The sequence below is a fragment of the Panthera pardus genome, unplaced genomic scaffold (assembly GCF_024362965.1).
Source record: "Panthera pardus isolate Hobbes unplaced genomic scaffold, ASM2436296v1 HiC_scaffold_24, whole genome shotgun sequence".
In the NCBI taxonomy this organism is placed as follows: Eukaryota; Metazoa; Chordata; class Mammalia; order Carnivora; family Felidae; genus Panthera; species Panthera pardus.
The window spans coordinates 137,219,463-137,238,630 of NW_026526810.1; the positions used below are offsets into that span (position 1 = coordinate 137,219,463).

General features: G+C 44.2%; 1 protein-coding gene across 4 annotated transcripts in view; it reads right to left on the reverse strand.

Annotated features, from left to right (window-relative positions):
- The window catches only part of PPP1R13B (protein phosphatase 1 regulatory subunit 13B), a 100,232-nt gene that overhangs the window by 37,832 nt on the left and 43,232 nt on the right, over window positions 1-19,168 (reverse strand). For all 4 annotated transcript variants that reach the window (XM_019434128.2, XM_053889872.1, XM_019434129.2 and 1 more), the window contains exons 3-4: window positions 9,930-10,049; window positions 4,101-4,177 (exon numbers count right to left, since the gene is read on the reverse strand). In XM_019434128.2, coding sequence (XP_019289673.2) covers window positions 4,101-4,177; window positions 9,930-10,049 — 197 coding nt within the window. The remainder of the gene's footprint in view (window positions 1-4,100; window positions 4,178-9,929; window positions 10,050-19,168) is intronic.

Genomic DNA, 19,168 nt, shown 5'->3' on the forward strand with positions numbered 1-19,168 from the left:
CTGCTCACGTGTGCTCTCGCTCTCTCTCTCTCTCTCTCTCTCAAGAATAAAACATTTAAAAAAATCTTTTTTAAAAGAGAGAAATTAAGAGAAAAGGAGAATAAAATGAAAGATATAACATGTCTAATAAGCATTCCAGAAAACAAAAATAAGAATATGGAAGAAGAAATACCTGCACAGATAATAGTAGAGAATTTTCCAGATGTGTTGATAGATGGTAACACTCAGAATCAGTATACTCAACAAATCCCAACAGGGAAAACTGAAAGAAATCCACACCTCATCTTGCTTACAATGGAGGATTATTTAATCCTAATGTCCTTAAATCCCCAAACCAATACATGACAGTAAAGGGATTTTGGCATCAAATAATATAAAACCACAGAAATAAACTAACAGGAGAGGAGACAACAAAAATGGTCAGAAGTGAACAGACAGCAGCCACAAAATAAGCACCTTAGCAGACCTGAGACACACTTGAACTAGACGAGGGGAGACTGGACAGTCCCAGGTGCATCATACAAGAGTTACATCTTGAAACTGGCAACCTTTGACTCTAGACGTGGAATCTACAAGTTTATTCTCTAGACACTTGAAATGTTACTTGATTTGGAGACACTAGGCACAGGTGAGTCCCAGGTACCATATGTTACACAGGGGGTCCAAGTCACTATATTAATACCAAATACTTCCAGAAATAAACTCTCACATTTATGGCCAATTTTGATTTGACAAAGGTGCCAAGACAATTCAGTGGGGAATAACAGTCTTTTCACCAAATGCTGCAAGGGTAACTAGGTATTTTTACAGGCAAGAGAACAAATCCAGACCCTACTTCATGCACCATACACAAAAATCAACTCACAGTGCATCACAGACCCACATCCAGGAGCTAAAACTACAAAGCGCTTAGAAGTGGGGGGTAGGGGACGGATCAACTGGCCTCAGCAGCTTACCACACGTACTGGAATAGAGCGGGAACTGACTCACAGAGAAAACAGGAAAAAGCACTCCCAGGACACCTACGTGAAACGGTGCTGAACAGAAGCATCCACACCGCTCTCCTAACAGGCCTGCTTAAAGGCGAGCCCTGGGTTGCCCTCCGGGAACTCAGACCCGGGAGGGATCCCACCGTTCCCAGAAGTGACGAGAGGCTCGCTGAACCTAAAATGTTTGTGCAAGTAATATGGTTTGTGTTAAATACTTGCTTCCTTCTGGGAGTCTGGTGCTTTCCTATTTGCTACAGAGAGGCTGCCCACAGGACTGGCTCTTAGTAGGGACCCCGGGCACTGGGGCTCTACTGAGCTTCCCTGGTCGACAATGTGTCGCACCTGTTGTCCCGGCTGGTGGCTGGGAGGACTGAGTGCATCCCGTGTGGCTCCGCCGGGGGAGGACTCTTGGAAGCTGGTGCCTGGTGTCCTCAGACTTCGTCCCACACAACTCTGTGTCCTCTCACACAGGAAATCCCAGACGTGAGCACAGCTAGATCCTGAGTCCTGTGGGTCCTCCCGGTAAACCACTGAAACTAGGGGTGGGCCTGGGGAGCCCCGGCACAAGTATATACAATGAGGAAGAAAATCCATTTGCCTTTCTATTACATAGTTAAACCAGATCTCCAAAGATGTTGGACAAGTTCTTTTTTTTTTTTAAATAAAGTTTATTTTGAGAAAGGGAAAGAGAGAGGGAGGGGCAGAGAGAGAGGGAAATAATTCCAAGTAGGTTCCGCATTGTCAGCACAGAGCCTGACGCAGGGCCTGAACTCACAAACCGTGAGAGCGTGACCTGAGCCAGAATCAAGGGCTGGAGGCTTAACCGACTGAGCCCCCAAGACGCCCCTGGACAAGTAAGTTCTGAATGCTTAAGACAGTGTGTGCATGTAGCCTGGTGGTTCCCAGATTCATTGAGCCGAAAGGCCAGTGGTCTGGGCATTTCTTTCTTAGAAAACCTGACTTGCTGACTTGCGACTTTTGGACAGCGGAAGTCCCCACCTTCTTGCCCCAGCAGCTGCTCATGGGCACGAATCATAGCAACTCGGTTTCCTGTCCTCTTTCAGCCTACACACCCTCCTCCTGCAGCTGCTGCTTGATCTACTCCTGGACGCTGCAGCCCACAGAGCAGAGGGTTCTCTGTCCAGGGTATATACAAAACAGTTTGGAAGAAAGAGGTTTTTAACATCTTACGAACTTTAAAACTGCACGTGAAAGTGCTTTGTAGACAGTAAGGACTCTGCAAATGTAATGCATTATTGGGCTTAACAGGCAGGTGTGTGTGCCATAAAATACAGCAGCGTCTTTGATGCGATGCTGCCAGTGCAAAGTTACATCCCCCGACGGCTCTCTGCCTTCCTCTAATTAAAAACTCACATAAAGGCTACAGACACATTTTTAATTTTGCTGTCAGGTTTCAGTTTTGTTGATCTTGAGACAGAAATATCATCTCTCCGTGAAGAAACAACTTCAGGGAAAAGATCACAGACTCATCACGTGAAAACATCAGAAGTCACTTTAGGACTGGAATCCTCTCCTTCTGAGTCCCTTCCCCGTATCATATGCACAACCCCGACTTCGATACAGAGCACTTAACACTCGATAGGTATATCCTTCCCTGAAGTTCAGGTCACGGGCAATCTTAGAACTCAAAAGAATCTTCGCAATTCGGCTGCACAAGTTCTGAATGCTTATGACAGCGTATGCACGTAACCTGGAGTTTCTCACACCAGACAGGGCAACACGCTCATATGGGGAGCTTTCCAGGCCCACCCCAGACTCACCGAGCCAAAAGTACTGCCCATTTACTGGGGTCTGGCCATTTATTTCTTGAGACTTCCTGAAGCAGATATGCCTGGCAGAACCTCACAGAGGCTCTAGATTTGAAGGGAGGAGAAGAGGATTTGTGGAACGGCCTTTAGAAATCGGAGGCTAAGGAAGGAGAATCCATAACCTTGACATCAGGAAGAGTTCTGAGTGGCACAAGGATTATGAGGTTGGAGGCAAGGAAAAGAAAATGGAATCTAGTATACCATCTGGCTCTGCAGAATCTAAAATAATAAACACTACTAAATGGTTTTCAAGAGGCTTAGACAACAGTACAAATATTACCAACCTCGACAACATAAAAGTATAACCGCATGAGCTAGAAGGTAGGAGGGAAAGGGGAAGTGGAAAAAAGGGGAAAGGTGCTAATACCCTCATCTTACAGAGAAAGAGAGAGAGTAGGAGATCACCTAAAGTCACAACAGTAGCCCATAAAAAAACAAAAGGTCACATTTCAGTCATACTAAGTTGGCAAGTAGAGAGGCAAACCAACTTGCTCAAATTTAGCTAGCTAGAAGGTTCTAAAGCCCATGTGGGACTATGGGCCCTCCACGCTCCGGACCGTGTGCTCTTTCCCCACGTCTGGCCGTGCAAGCTCTGTGCCAGGAGGTAACTCGCCCAAGGTCACGCACCTAGTTGGTGGCAGAGCCAGAAAAAGACGCGAGTTCTCTAGCCCGAAGATCATTTGGAAAAGTCATTACTAAGATTTCCAGAAAGATCACATCAAAAACCCCTCTCGTTCTTCATCGTGCTCTCACTCACCTCCACGCCCTCATTTCCGCTCACACTCGCAGCACACGCCAACATTTCCTAACGCCGCTCCCCCACGGGGACGCGTGCCCTCCCTGCCCACCCGTCAGGCCTGGTCTCCCCCGCGCCACGCCATCTGACGAAGGAAGTCCTCTCCGCTGGAGGCGACGATGAGGAAGACTTCAACTCACCAGCCATTTTGTCTTTCAGAGCCTGACAGAAGGATTAAGACATCAACATGAAGCACGAGGCAAGTCTGCCCGTTCACCTCTTAGACACGGAGGCCATCGCTCCCAGGGCCCGGGTCACTGTCACACGCACTGAGGAAAGTTGCCGCCGCTCAGCTGTGCGCGGGCCACACTGTTAGAACCAGTAAGGCCACCAGAGACGCTGCAGAACTTCACAAGTTTGGAAATATTCCATGGAAATGATACTTTCTACCCCCAAAGGAGTTCTTTAAAAGTAAATTATAATCCAACCCCATTAGTACCTGTAAAAAGCAATTTAAAAACTTCAATTTGATTCACTATTACTTACGCCATTTTCTGTGCGTTTTTCTGCGGGTACATTTATTACATTTCTCTGAGTTCTCTGCTCTTGGGTCTGACGGCCACCTGAAGAAATGAGAAGGCCAGCCTTACTAACAGACGTATTAGTACGATGATATCCTCCCATCCCTTCGCTAATTTATTCAACACAAGTATAAATTATCAGGCTGAACAATTCAACACTTAAAACAGTTGAAAAAATGCTTTATAATTAATTCTTATGAAGTTGTTTATGTGAAATGTTTTTCTCTCCTATTTTCAGAATCTTGAAAATGACTTATATTGAAAGATTTCTAACACTTAAAAATGGTCAAGATGGTAAGTTTGATGTTATATGTATTTCACCACAACTAATTTTTATTCAACATTTCTTAAAGACTTTTATATTTTATCAGGGACTAAAATAGAACTGAAAATCCAGAAATCACACTGGTGCACAGAACTGGTCTTCACTGACAGGGTCCCCACTGACATGGGGCACCAACACAAATCAGGCAGTCTTAAGAATTCTTCTTTATTCCATAAAAATTCCAATGTTTCGGGGAGCCTGGGTGGCTCAGTAGGTTAAGTATCCGACTTCAGCTCAGGTCATGATTTCATGGTTCATGAGTTCGAGCCCTGTGTTGGGCTCTGTGCTGACAGCTCAGAGCCTGGAGCCTGCTTTGGATTCTGTGTCTCCCCCTCTCTCTTTGTCCCACCCCTGTTTGTGTTCTCTCTCTCTCTCTCTCTCAAAAATAAATGAATAAACATTAAAAAAATGTTTCCCCCAAAAGGCTTCAAATTTAAACTGGAGAAATTATATGTCCTGTCATATTTTTTTAAATATATATATTTTTTAATTTGAGAGAGACAGCACCTGAAAGGGGGGAGAGGGCCAGAGGGAGAAAGAGAGATACACTCCCAAGCAGGCTCCACACTCAGCGTGGAGCCCGACACAGGGCTCAATCCCACGACCCTGGGATCACGACCTGAGCTGAAATCAAGAGACGGGCACTCAACCCACCGAGCCACCCAGGTGCTCCTGCCCTGTCGTATTTTTGTTTTTTAAACAAAATGAAGCATGCTGCACAATTGTGCACCTGGTGACTCTGAAGTCACAGAGACCAAGGTCTTTGGTGTGTCCAGCGCCTGCCCCTACAGCTATTACTTAATGTAACTGGAGAATTACTGCACTCCAGAGCCTACTTTAGTACTTAAAATGCATGACTTCAAAGGCACATAAACCTCATGTTTAAAAAAAAAAAAAAAAAAGAAAAAGGAAAACACTTTTGTTCTATATCTTTCCTATTACTTTGAAAATTTGCAGAAAAATGCTATAATGGAAATATGGCTCACTTCACCTTAAAGCATGCATTCTCAAACACAGTGAATTGTCCCCAATGGGGCAAAGACTGGTTCTTGGGGGAACAGAAATATCTCACTCTTTTTATGTATTCAGCAGAGTTATATAGTACATAAATATATAGTACATCTGATGGGGAAAGATGCAGGACAAGCAACAGAATATCCGAAAAAGGGTCCTTAGGGAAGCGGAAATTCAAAAAGAGGTTAACCAAATATTTGTGGCATGGCACGCAAGTGAACACAGGCATACGGTATACAACAGCCATTTCATAGAATCTAGAGTAGTTTCCTAGTAGCAGGAATCACACACGCACACACGTGCACGCACACACCCCCCCCCACACACACGCACTTCCCTTAAACTGTGGCATCTAGCAATTTATGGGGTTAATTAAATTCTTAGTTATTCTTGGTATTTTTAAGGAATAACGTGTTCAGGTTAATTTATTTTTTTTATTTTTTTTTTTTTTCAAAGTTTTTTATTTATTTTTGGGACAGAGAGAGACAGAGCATGAACGGGGGAGGGGCAGAGAGAGAGGGAGACACAGAATCGGAAACAGGCTCCAGGCTCCGAGCCATCAGCCCAGAGCCTGACGCGGGGCTCGAACTCACGGACCGCGAGATCGTGACCTGGCTGAAGTCGGACGCTTAACCGACTGCGCCACCCAGGCGCCCCTAACGTGTTCAGGTTAATTTAATATTTCATCATTTCTGCCTCTTCCAAACAACAGGCTATCAAGAAATTAGAATACTATGAGACACACAACATGAAAATTATACCAAGTGCCACTTAATCTTTGATGGTAAAGAAACCTGAAGACCTTGCAATTTAGAGTCAGAAAATAATGAATCGTAAGAGGTGACATTTAGTGAGCACTTTGCAGGTCACCTCACTAACCCCAATCACAGCCCTATGCACCCCACAGGTGAGGAGACGGGGCGCAGGGATGGGAAGTCATTTGCCCAAGTCCCACGCTAAGTAAGCAGCCTCGCTCCCAACTCCAGTGCACCGGCCCCTGGGGTCTACTCTGTGCTCTGCATACGGCCTTCATCGAGTTACTTTCCATTCCAAGCTTGTCCCTGAAGTGTACAGGTGATGGGAAGTGAACATTCTCTACGCTCTCCTCCAGGTTCCAAATAGAGAATCTTTACCATTCTGGTGAGGCAGGTCTTTTACTTTTTGTTATGTATCTTGTAGTTCTACACAATAAACACTCAAATGTAATTAATTAATCCCTTTTTTTTAAAGTTTATTTTTGAGAGAGCGAGCGAGCGAGTGAGCGAGCAGGGGAGGGGCAGACAGACAGGGAGAGAGAGAATCCCAAGCAAGCTCCACGCTGACATGGGGCTCAAACTCACAAACTGGGAGATCAAGACCTGAGCCAGAATCAAGAGTCGGATGCTTAACCACAGATGTTAATCCCTTTTAAATAATATCAGTCGGTGACAACTACCTTGTACTCAGCTCTGTGGGAAGCACAGAGGAAACATGAGCCTTGGATCCTCAACTCTGGCTGCTTAAAGTCTGAACTGGAGGAGCAGCTCAGTGAACACGAACAAAACGGAACAAAGCACCTGTTCTACGTGCCATGCCGTCTCCTTCCCTGGGTTCTGAGACAGGGGCGCAGTATGCCCAAGCACGGGCAGAGAAACCAGGGCCGAGGGGAGAGCACAGGGGGCAGGGTGTGGGGACGGCCTTGTGAGTTGGGGACAACAGAGAATGAAGATGCCAGAAGGGACGTGGCTGAAACGGAGAAAGAAGGGGCAGGGAGGCTGAAGAGGTGGGTAGGGTCCTACTACAAATGCCACCTAAGCCAAGCTGAGGAGTGCCGAGTAGGATGGCAGGGACTTTGCCGGAAGTTCTGCAAAGCCACGAAAGTTGTGATGAACTTGGTTCTTCCAGTCCTGCCCAACAGTCCCAGCCAGCCCGGGTTGCCCTGTGAATTCCCCATCACCGCACCTTCCTGGGATCTTCCTCATCCCGGTGCCCTGCATTCTCCCCTCCGCATCCTGCTCATCCCTCGAGGTCCCTAGTCTGCCTTCTCTAAATGCTCTGCTCTGTGCTGACGGCAGTCTCCTTCATGCCATGCAGCTCAACATCCTCTCCTCCCATCTGTGCACCTGCTGTGTCAGCACCACTGGGCTGAGCAGTGCTGTGGGGTGATGATGAAGGTCCACCGGAAGGTCAGCGTTGTCACCTTCCTCGTGCCTGAACAGTTCTCTTTAAGTATCCCTGACGCTTCCGAACTCCGTGAGGTGAGAATAAGGCCTTACCCCCATCCCTCCACCCAGGACACTAACGGGGATGTACACATACTGTGTTAGTACGAGTAAATCACAAAACCTTTAAGTTAAGTGTAGCTAGGCCCAAGAGGGATGTATTTGGAGAGCTCAGCTAGGGAGCTGATACAAATTCTCTGCACGAGGATAGCACTTCAGCTGTCAGCTAGTCTAGCCCTCCTTCTTGGGAAGCTTTTGGGCAGAGAGGCAGGGCCCTCGTCTAAGACAAAAGCGGACGAGGAGCTGGATCTGGTCTCCTGACTCCAGATGGCCAGCAGCAGATAGAAGCAAGCCCAGAAGTGAAGGTGCGTTGTAAAAACAGCACTGAACTCCATTTACAACCGTGGAAACAGGATTTTAAAGTAGCTGGTAGCTCATTCTAGGATCAGAATGTCTTTTCTGATAAAATACAAATAAAAGGGAATCATGCGCAATAAGGGAATATTCTTTTTACAAAAGGATGTCCCATTATTGTTTATTCTTTAAAAAAAATTTTTTAACGTTTACTTATTATTGAGAGACAGAGAGACACAGAGCGTGAGCAGGGGAGGGGTAGACAGAGGGAGAGACACAGAATCTGAAGCAGGCTCCAGGCTCTGAGCTGTCAGCACAGAGCCCGACGCGGGGCTCGAACTCACAGACCGTGAGATCATGACCCGAGCCGAAGTTGGACATTAACCGACTGAGCCACCTAGGTGCCCCTCGTTTATTCTTTTTAAATACCGGAAGTAATCCACAATCACTGTTGAATAACAAGTTAAGGATCTCTTCAAGGCAGTATACATACTTTTACAAGAGATTCTCTTTGTTTAAATTCGAATTCAAAAATAGGAAGCATATTCCCATGGTTCAAAATTCAAAAGGAACGAACAGGTATACAATTAGACATCTGCCCTCCCTCCCTCACCCTGCAGCCATCCCACACGGCTGGCACTGTTACCAGTTTCTGACCGTGCTTCCAGAGCCACTTTACACAGGGACGAGCCGATGCGGATGGACAGAATTACGCTCTGTCCCCGGTGCACGGCAGCGGCACAACGCGCACGTGGTGGGGCACGGTGCTCACTCACCTGTTCAGGAGACGGTCTACACCACCAGCTCAGGGCACAGAGCTACTCCTGACTTGTGGCCGGAGAGTGGCGCCCTGCGCGGCCGCACCACCACTCCCGTAACCCGACGCCCACGGCAGGCCCTCCCGTGGCTCCCACCGCAGGTTTCCGTGACTACTAACGCTGCGTGCACATCACTGTGCGTGTGTGTAGGCACAGCTTTAGGGTAAGTTCTCAGAAGTGAGGCTGCTGGGTGAGAGGTCTGGTGCCTTCCTAAGTCTCACAGATATCGCTAAACTGCCCTCCACAGAAGCCGCTGACCGACATTCCCATGGCAACGTGGCAGAGCGTCTGTTTCTCAAGCTCCTGGCCAACGCTGTCATTAAATGTTCTAGTCCTCGCCGACGTAACAGGTGAGATACACTATCCTCCTGTCTTCTCTGCATTTCTTTTATGAGGAGTAAGGCTGAACACCTTTTCGCATACCCTAGGGCCACGTGGATTCACTTTTCTGTGACCTGTCTTTGTGGACTTCCCCTTTTCTTAAACGGGTTTTCCTTATCAATTTTTAGAAACTTTTATACATAAAGATAGGCAGCCCTTTACAATCTGAGCTATAAATGCTGTTTCCCAGCTTATAATTTGCCTTTTGACTTTGCCCAGGGTGGTTATTGCCACTCAAACCGTGTTGGGGGCGGGTTCTTCTGTTTTCGGTAATTCAGTTCTTTTCTGGCCTAGTGTCAGGCTTAGAAAAGTCTTGTTCCCTCGAAAAATTTTAAGTAAAACCTGTATCTCTCAGAACTCTTCTAATCCTTTCGTGGTTTCGTTTATTCTTAAACTCCGGATATTCGATGCGTCCGGTATTCATCAGCGGTTTCTTTCGACAGCAGGAGCCCTCACCTGTCTGAACACATCACCTGACTGACTCGGGGTCCTGAGACGGAAGCAAGGGCAGAAGTAAGGGCGGAGTAACTGTCAACTGCAATAACAGAGGGCAAAGAAACGGGAGATCCCCCCTCCCCCCTCCCCCCTCCCCCCTGGTGAGCAAAGGGAAAACAAAACGTGAACGACTTAACATCTATTCCTATTTTACTTAAATTAACCGTTACGGCAGGAATTAACAAACGGGGAAAGCACTCGGCTACCTTGCTCACTGCTCTCGGTTGGGGAATCCTCATGTCGAAGGAAAAATTTCACTTCTTCCCTGCGTGGCCCCCACTTCTGAAGATGTTCGTACATCATGTGATCAAAGGGTATGGGACGCTCTAGAAAAAAACCACATCTTACTTATTCCAGAAACAAAATGACTCCAACCAAAAGCAAAAAATAAATAAAAATAGATTTAAATAAATATACACATATACATTAGAACTCAAGGATATTATAAGCACTAGATTTTAATTCTAATGAAGTAAAAGCAGGAGTGTGAGTGGGAAATAATCTAGGTAACACATAAGCACGAGAAGTGTACATAAAAGCGATTCTGCAACATTAAATAGGGAACACTGGAAACTGCCCTCTATCATACTTATTTACTGTATCAGGAAGCAGTGTGCTTCTCAGTCTTCAAAGAAGCACATTAACAACCTGGCCCAGCATGGCCATTCACTACAATGCTGCGTGTGGCCATCAGACGCGCACGGGGCGCACGGGGCGCACGTCTTGGCCAGTCAGGTACCGCTACTGGGAATGCTGGCCAAAATGCAGAGGCTAAAACTACCAAGTTCATAATAAAAAATACATTCTACAGAATTAAATGTACTAATGCACTTCAAATATTAAAGAAAAAAGCTCAGAATAAAATCCTAGTAGAATATCGACACCAGTGACTAGAGAAGAGCACGGACGTATTTGTTAAACTTACGAGGTACATTTCTTATGTTTATAATCCTAGTTTCCTTAGAACTGCATCATGTGTAGAAACAGAAAACAAAACAAACACAAAACAAACACAAAAAAACCTCGGTTGTTTGCCTTCTTCTTAGATATCTGAAGAACTGCTTATGTTCTGGATACTGATCCTGGGTTGATTACATATATTGAAAATAGGCTTGTCTTTTAATTTTGTTGGTGCCTTTTGTTATACAGAAGTTTAAAAATAATGTAAGCACTTATCGATCTTTTCTGATTTTGAGGTTTTTGAACAAATTCTCTTAACTCCAAGGTCGAAAGAATATTCTATATTTTTTTTCCTACAAATTATAAAGTATTGCTTTTCATTGTCCTTATGGAACTGGTTTTGCTTTTCCTACTTTCATCATCAATGGTCCCCACATCATTTACTTGCTAGTGTCTCCTTTCCTCATAGAGACACCTCTGAGCCGGCTCCTCGGGCCCCGATCTCTTCTAGTGGGCGGGCTGTCACTCTACCTCCACGCCGCGGCTGCAGTCTCCACTGCTGTGGTTTTACAGTTGGTGCTGCCATCGGCTAGGACGAGTCCCCTCGTGTGGCTCATCTTTGAAACGGTCTTGGCATTGCCCAGCCCTTTGGGCTCACAACTATTTGAAAGGAGCTGCTTGTCAAGTTCTTTTTTGAAAGGTAGGCTTTTGACTGTAATCATACTAATTTATTTACAAGTAAAATTTGGGGAGATCTGAAATCTTTGTAAACCGGGTCTTCGAGTCCATGAACATGGTTCTGTCTCTCCATTTTTTTCAAGCATGTTGTGTTTTTCAAGGATTTTTTTTTTAATCACCATAGAGATCTTATAAATTTCTATTCCTTTGTACCTTACAGGTTTTTTGTTTACATAGCATTTAAAAATAACTTTCATTTTATCTATTTTTTTTAATGTTTATTTTTGAGGGAAAGAGAGAGAGGCGGGGGAGGGGGGGTGGGGACAGAGGATCTGAATCAGGCTCCAGAGAGCCCGACGCAGGGTTCAAACTCACGAACCGCGAGATCATGACCTGAGCCGAAGTCAGGTGCTTAATCAACTGATCCTCCCAAGCACCCCCAAAATAACTTTCATTTTAGAATGATCTTAGACCTCTAGAAAAGTAGCCAAGACAGTACAGAGTTCTGATACCCCTTCGCCCAGTTTCCCCTAACGTTAGCATCTTAACTGAGTATCTCTGTCAAAGCTAAGAAATTTACACTCGTACGTTACTGTTAGCTAAATTCCAAGCTTTATCTGCACTCCACTGGTTTTTCCCCTAATGTCCTTTCTGTCCCAGGAACTGAACCAGAAAACTACAATTGCATTTACTTGTCTTAAACCCTAGGTCTCTGCTGGTCTGTAATAGTTTGGTCCTTCCCTGTTTTTTTCATGACCTTGACAGTTTTGAGGAGTTCCAGCCAGGTATATTGTAGAATGTCCCTAATTCTAGCTTGTCTAGTGTTTTCCCCCTGGTTATAATGAGGGGATGGATTTTGGGGAGAACTCCACAGAGGTGAGGTACCTTCTCATCTCATCATACCAGGGTGTGCATGCCATCACCATGACAGATCGTGTGATGCTGGCCTTGACCTAACTTAGCTGAGGTGGTATCTGCCGGGTCCCCCGCTCCAAAACTCCCAACTACTACCTCATTCTCCAACAGGTCGCTGGCAAGTGGTGGGTGTGTAGTGCATAGGGAGGACCGTCGGCTGATGACATTGGCCTCTTTGTCCAGAAACATCTCCCCCAACATTTCCTCACATGCTGAGGACTGATCCACAGGACCTATTATAACATCTACCTCTGTAATAGGAAATTGGAGGGAATTTTTCTTTCTAAAGGGTTGTATACCTCAGGAACTGTCCCCCTACCCCCACTTGTTGCTGTTACCAACATTAACAAATGTGGTTTATGAAGGTGAAAAATGAATTGTATTGTGAAATTTTCTTTTCTGGTAATTTCTTGCTTAATTATTAATTATGCCTTTCTGTTTTACATTTTATTCGTGTTTATGTTTTAAAAATATTCTTGGAAGCCCAAAGTAGCAATTTTTGAAGACAATGTGTGAGATAAGAGAAATTCTAAACCTAGGCCTACATTCCAGAGAAATGAAAACATATGCCCCCACGAACACTTGCCCAGGAATGTTCACAGCAAGCATTATCACAGCCAAGAAGTGGAAGCAACCCAAATGTCCATCACCTGCTGAATGGAGAAATAAAATGTGATCTATCTTACAATGGATATTCTTAAGCCAAGAAAAGGAATTAAGTACTGAAACATGCTACAACGTGGATGCACCTTGAAAATATTATGCTAAGTAAAAGAAGCCAGACCAAAAAAGCCATGTATCAGATGACTGGGTTTACATGAAGTACCTACAGGAGTCCAACACATAGAGCCAGATGATCACACAGTGGTTGCCAGTGGCTGGGGGGGGGGGGGGGGGGATGGAAAGGTACAGACTTTGGTGACGGCTACACAACACTGTGAATGTCCTAAATACCCCTTAATTGTACATGTTAAAATAGTGATTCTTATGTGCAAATTTTATCTCCACTTAAAGGGGAAAAAAGGAAATCCTGAAATGCTCCCAATGTTGCTTGTGCCTGAAGTCAGGAAGGACATCAGCAAGACTAGGGGCTCACAGGCAGTGACCTGGGAGAGTGCCGAGGCGACACTGAGCAGTGTTGTCCACCTCGAGCACAAGCATATGGCTGGAGAGAGACCTTTCTCTAAATCTGCTCACCAGGAGAAAGCAAGAACTCTGCAGGCTGCAGTCCAATCATACATTCACAGTGTGATTTATTGCTCTACCCGAGGTTAAGTTCTACATTTCTTTCTTTCCTTTTTCTTTTTTTTAGTTTATTTATTTTTAATGTTTATTTTTGAGAGAGAGAGAGAAAGAGTGCGAATGAGGGAGGGGCAGAGAGGGAGACACACACAGAATCTGAAGCAGGTTCCAGGCTCTGAGCCGTCAGCACAGAGCCCGACATGGGGCTTGAACTCACCAACTGTGAGATCATGACCTGAGCTGAAGTCGGACGCTTAACCGACTAAACCACCCAAGTGCCCCTTTAGTTTATTTACTTTTGAGAGAGCGAGGGAACGTGAGCAGGGGAGGGACAAAGAGAGAGGGACAGAGAGAGAGGGAGACAGAGAATCCCAAGCAGGCTCCATCCACATTGTCAGCAGAGCCCAACGCAGGGCTCAAACCAATGAACCATGGAATCATGACCTGAGCCAAAATCAAGAGTCAGACGCTTAACTGAGTGAACCACCCAGGTGCCCCAGTTCTAGATCTCTATAAAGAAAGAAGTCCCGCCAGTCACAGCAATGTAGCAAATGGTGCGCTCCTAACGTGCCTTTTCTGTGCATGTAAGCAAGCTCTGTCTTGTTCTTTAAATGTCAGGGCAAGTACAGAAACGGTCTCATCTCAGTTGAAAATGAAATCTGTGTTTGCTCAGCTCAAGTTTAGCACACAACTATTTGCACAGAAAAACCAAGCACAGAGTGTACTTTAAAGAAGTAAATATCGGGGCGCCTGGGTGGCTCAGTCGGTTGAGCATCCGACTTCGGCTCAGGTCACGATCCTGTGGTTTGTAGGTTTGAGCCCCGCGTCGGGTTCACTGCTATCAGCTTGGAGCCTGCTTTGGAACCTCTGTCCCCCTCTCTCTCTGCCCTTCCCCCACTTGTGCTGTCTCAAAAATAAATGAAACATTAATTAAAAAAAAAAGTAAATATTATACATTTTTAGTTTTGAAAGTAACTTTTTATGTATATAGGCCCATATAAAAGATTTTTAAAAATCACGTGTACTGTAATTTCATAATGTTGAGGCCTATATGTAAGCCTAATCATGTTTTGCACAGAATTGTGCCTTAGGCCATATTTTATTCATATTGCTTTGGCTTATGGGGTTAAGTAGCTTCAGTTTTAGTCACTTTACTAATCAACATTATCCATAAGTTTTCATGTTTTTTACATTAATTAAAATAAATTCACAACCTTTATTTATTTTTCTAGCTCAATAAATGTTTATTGAATGAAAGAAAGAAAGACTTAATTATCAACAATTACCATAGAAAAATAAGTCACAGGAAAGTAATGTTGCCTTGACAACCTTTATTTAAATCTACCAAGTCTGAGCATAACTTTATAAAAATTAAACCCAATTTTGTCTTAAGTCAGTCATTTAACAAGTTTATCGTTTCCCTCTCTGAATTTAAAATTTCAGGGGCGCCTGGGTGGCGCAGTCAGTTAAGCATCCAACTCAGGTCACGATCTTGTGGTTTATGAGTTGAAGCCCCGTGTCGGGCTCTGGGTTGATAGCTCAGAGCCTGGAGCCTGCTTCAGATTCTGTGTCTCCCTCTCTCTCTGCCCCTCCCCTGCTTGCCTCTCTCTCTCTCTCTCTCACTCAAAAATAAACATTAAAAAAAATTTTTTTTTAATTTCAACGAAAAGATTAATTTCAAGAAAAGTAAGCTCAGTTTAACTCTCTTTTAAAAAAAAATAGTAAAGGCTAACTAAAACATCATTTTTGTTTGAAAGTGAAAACAGAACTACCCCACATATATAATATGTACTATATACCTCATCAGTATCCATAATGGAAATCTATGATAAGACTTTCAAGTGTTCTTGGATAAGGCAAAAATAAAATTAAGTAGGAAATTTAACAAAAGGAAATGCTGAAGGTTCTACCTATATTCCTGATTTGCAATAGAGTGGACCCTGTGTGGGAAAGGGAAACCCAAGTACAGTAGGCTAATATAATAAACTGGCCAAATTAACACAAATTAACACAGTGTTACAGGCTGAGCTGTGTTCCCCCACTAATTCATATGTTGAACTCTTTGCAGAACCTCAGAATGCAACCTTTTGGAGACTGGATCTTTAAGGAGGTAATAAGTAAAAACGAGGTCACTGGGGTGGGCCTGAATCCAATATGGCTGGTGACCTCAGAAGTAGGAGATTAGGACACAGACACGCACAAGAGGGAAGACCATGTGAGGACAGGGAGAGAAGGTGGCATCTGTAAGCCAAGGAGAGAGGCCTCAGGAAAGACTAAGCCTGCCGACATCTTGATCTCAGACCTCTAGCCTCCAGAATTGGGAGAGAATGAATGTCTGGTGTTCAAGCCAATGAGGCTGTGATACTGTGTTATGGCAGCCCTAGCAACCTAACATACAGATGCACAGAGAAACAGTCTCTTCTCAAAAGCATTAACAATTATACTGGAGTATTATACTTATGACGTACCGATCACACTAATAGACCATGAGTCGTAGATGCAATCATTTTTATGGAAAGATTCTCTGAAACCTGGAAATTACCGTAAGGTTTCTCTAGGGTAAAAAAGACAGAGAATGGCTACCTTAAGTGCTTTCCCCCTTCCTCCGAATCTTACCCACTAGAAAATAGCTCTTCAGGACCCAGCTTTGCTGGTCTGTTTTACTCAACGACTTGTGTTTACTAAGGAGATATGACAGTGAACAGACAAGTTCCTGCCTTCAGGAATTTTAATCCAATGAGAAAACTATAGGAAAGCTACTGTATTATGTTCTGATAAATAACTATGACAGTACTGGAACGCAGAGGAGGGATGCTTAACACCCTCTGAGATTCAAGGAAGGGAGGAAAGGCAAGGGATGAATAGAAGTTAGCCAAGCAAAGGGGGCAGGTGCTAGGGATTGTTCTAGACAATGAGAATAGCACATACAGAAGCCATGGCAAATACAGTACACTGTGACCCTCTACTGTGAGGTCAACCTCATTCCTGATGAGGTACAACAAACTATAATTACTTACCTATCCCCTCCTTCCTGTCACTGTTATCAGACTGATAACTGAGAACCTGCCCTCTTACTTCTGGTTTAGTAACAGTCCAACATTTATCAAAGTCAAGTTCCTCTCAATGTGCCCTGAAATCTCTGCTCTGAATTCTAAGGAGAACGTTAAAAGCACAAGACTTTGGAAGAAAATATTCAAGTATCACATACCTGATAAGGGATCTGTGTCTAGAATATATAAAGAACTCTCACTGGGGATGTATTGTATAGTATGGTGACTTTAGTTAATATTGTATTGCATGTTTGAAAGTTGCTAAAAGAAAAGATCTTAAAAGTTCTCTTCACGGGGCACCTGAGTGGCTCAGTCAGTTAAGCATCCAACTCTTGGTTTCAGTTCAGGTCATGGTTTCACAGTTTGTGAGACTGAGCCCCACATCAGTTTCAGCACTGACAGCATGGAGCCTGCTTGGGATTCTCTCTCCCTCTGTCTCTGCCCCTCCCCCACTCATGCTCAGGCGCTCTCTCTCTCTCTCTCTCTCTCTCTCAAAATAAACATTTTTTTAAAAAAGTTCTTATCACAAGAAAAAAAAAGTTTTGTAACTGTGTGGTGACAGATGTTAACTGGGCTTACGGCAGTGATCATTTCACAATATATACAAATATCAAATCATTAGGTAAACATGAAACTAATGCTATATATCAATTATACTTCAATTAAAAAAATAAGCAAAAGTTCTAATTATGTCTCAAGTTGCCTGGGTAGCTCAGTCAGTTGAGTACCTCTTTTTTTTTTTTTTTTAATGTTTATTTATTTTTGAAGGAGAGACAGAGTGGGGGAGGGGCAGAGAGAGAGAGAGACAGACAGACAGACACAGAATCTGAAGCAGGCTCCAAGCTCTGAGCTGTCAGCACAAAGCCTGATGCAGGGCTCAAACTCACAAGCCATGAGATCATGACCTGTGCCAAAGTCAGTTGCTGAACCGACTGAGCCACCCAGGTGCCCCGAGCATCTAACTCTCGACACTCAGGTCACGATCTCATGGTTTGTGGGATTGAGCCTCGCACTGGGTTCCGGCTGACAGTGAGGAGCCTACTTGGGACTCTCTTTCTCTCCCTCTCTCTGCCCCTACCCTGCTTGCATGGTCTCTCTCAAAATTAAAAAAAAAATTTTTTTTTAAATAAATAGACATTTCTCTAGGGGTATCTGGGTGACTCAGTCGGTTAAGCGTCTGACTCCTGGTTTTGGCTCAGGTCACTATCTCACGGTTTGTGAGACTGAGACCCGCATCAGGCTCCAGGATGACAGCATGGAGCCTGCTTGGGATTCTCTCTCTCCCTCTCTCTCTCTCTGCTCCTCCCACGCTCTCACTCTCTCTCAAAATAAATTAACTTTTAAATAGACATTTCGCTAAAGAAGATATGCAAATGGCCAATGAGCACATGAAAAGATGCTCAGCATCATTAGCCACTAGGGAAAAGCAAATCAAAACCACAAGATACCACTCACACCCACTAGGATGGGTGGAATTGTATACCTAATATCAAGCGTTGGCAAGAATGTGGAGTAACTGGAATAGACTGATGCTGAGAATGTAAAATGGTTGCTTTTGAAAACAGTCTGGCAATTCCTCAATGAGTTAAGCAATTACCACCCAGCAATTCTACTCTTAGGTATATACCTAAGAGAAGTGAAAACATACGTCCACACACACATTTGTACATAAATGTTTATAGCAGCATTACTCAGGATAGCTAAAAGGTGGAAACAACCCAAATGTCCATCAACTGATCAATGGGTAAATGGAATCCACCCAATGGAATATTATTCAGCAACAAAAAGGAATGAAGTGTTGACACCAAAACAACATGAACGAACCTTGAAAAACATCATGCTCCATGAAAGCCAGTCAAAAGGGAATACATGTTGTATGATTACATTTATATGAAATATTCAAAACAAGAACATCTACAGAGACAGAAAAGAGATTAGGGGCAACCTAAGAACGGAGCGGGTAGGAAGGGAATAGGAAATGACTACTAATGGATATGAAGTTTCTTTTTTGCAGTGATGAAAATGTTCTTTGATTGTGGTGATGGCCGCACAGCTCTGAGTGTACTAAAATAACTGAATTTAGGTAATAGGTGACACTTTCAATAGGTGAATTGTATGGTATATGAAGTATATCTCAACAGAGCTATTTAAAAAAAAAGTGTACGACTTTAGTGACTATCCCTAAGTACCCTTTCAACACTTCCATTTGGATGCCATCCCATTATCACCTCAGACTCAACAGGTTCTACCTGATCATTCTCTTACTTTCCAACACAGACCCATCCATACCCCAGTCACCTGTTTTTTCACACCACAAAAAGGTTACCCTCCTCCACCAGTGCTGACGGCCTTTGTGCGAGCTAGTTCTATCTCTTCCCTGCTGCCTACTTTCTCTCAATACCAGTCCCTTAGCTATCACAGGAGCATGATACTTTCATAATCTTCTCCTGTTCCTCCTTCACAGTGCTTCCCTTGCTGAGTATACCGTATCTACATTCAGCCTCTCCTTTAGACTCCAAATTATTTTGCAGAATTTTCTGTATTCAGTATTATTTATGCTGATCTTCTCTGCCTAGCTGGATGACCAAGTCCTTAAATGTAAGAGCCAGGAGAGCAGAGCCTTGAACAACACAGATGTCAGGGACACTGAACCCCTGTGC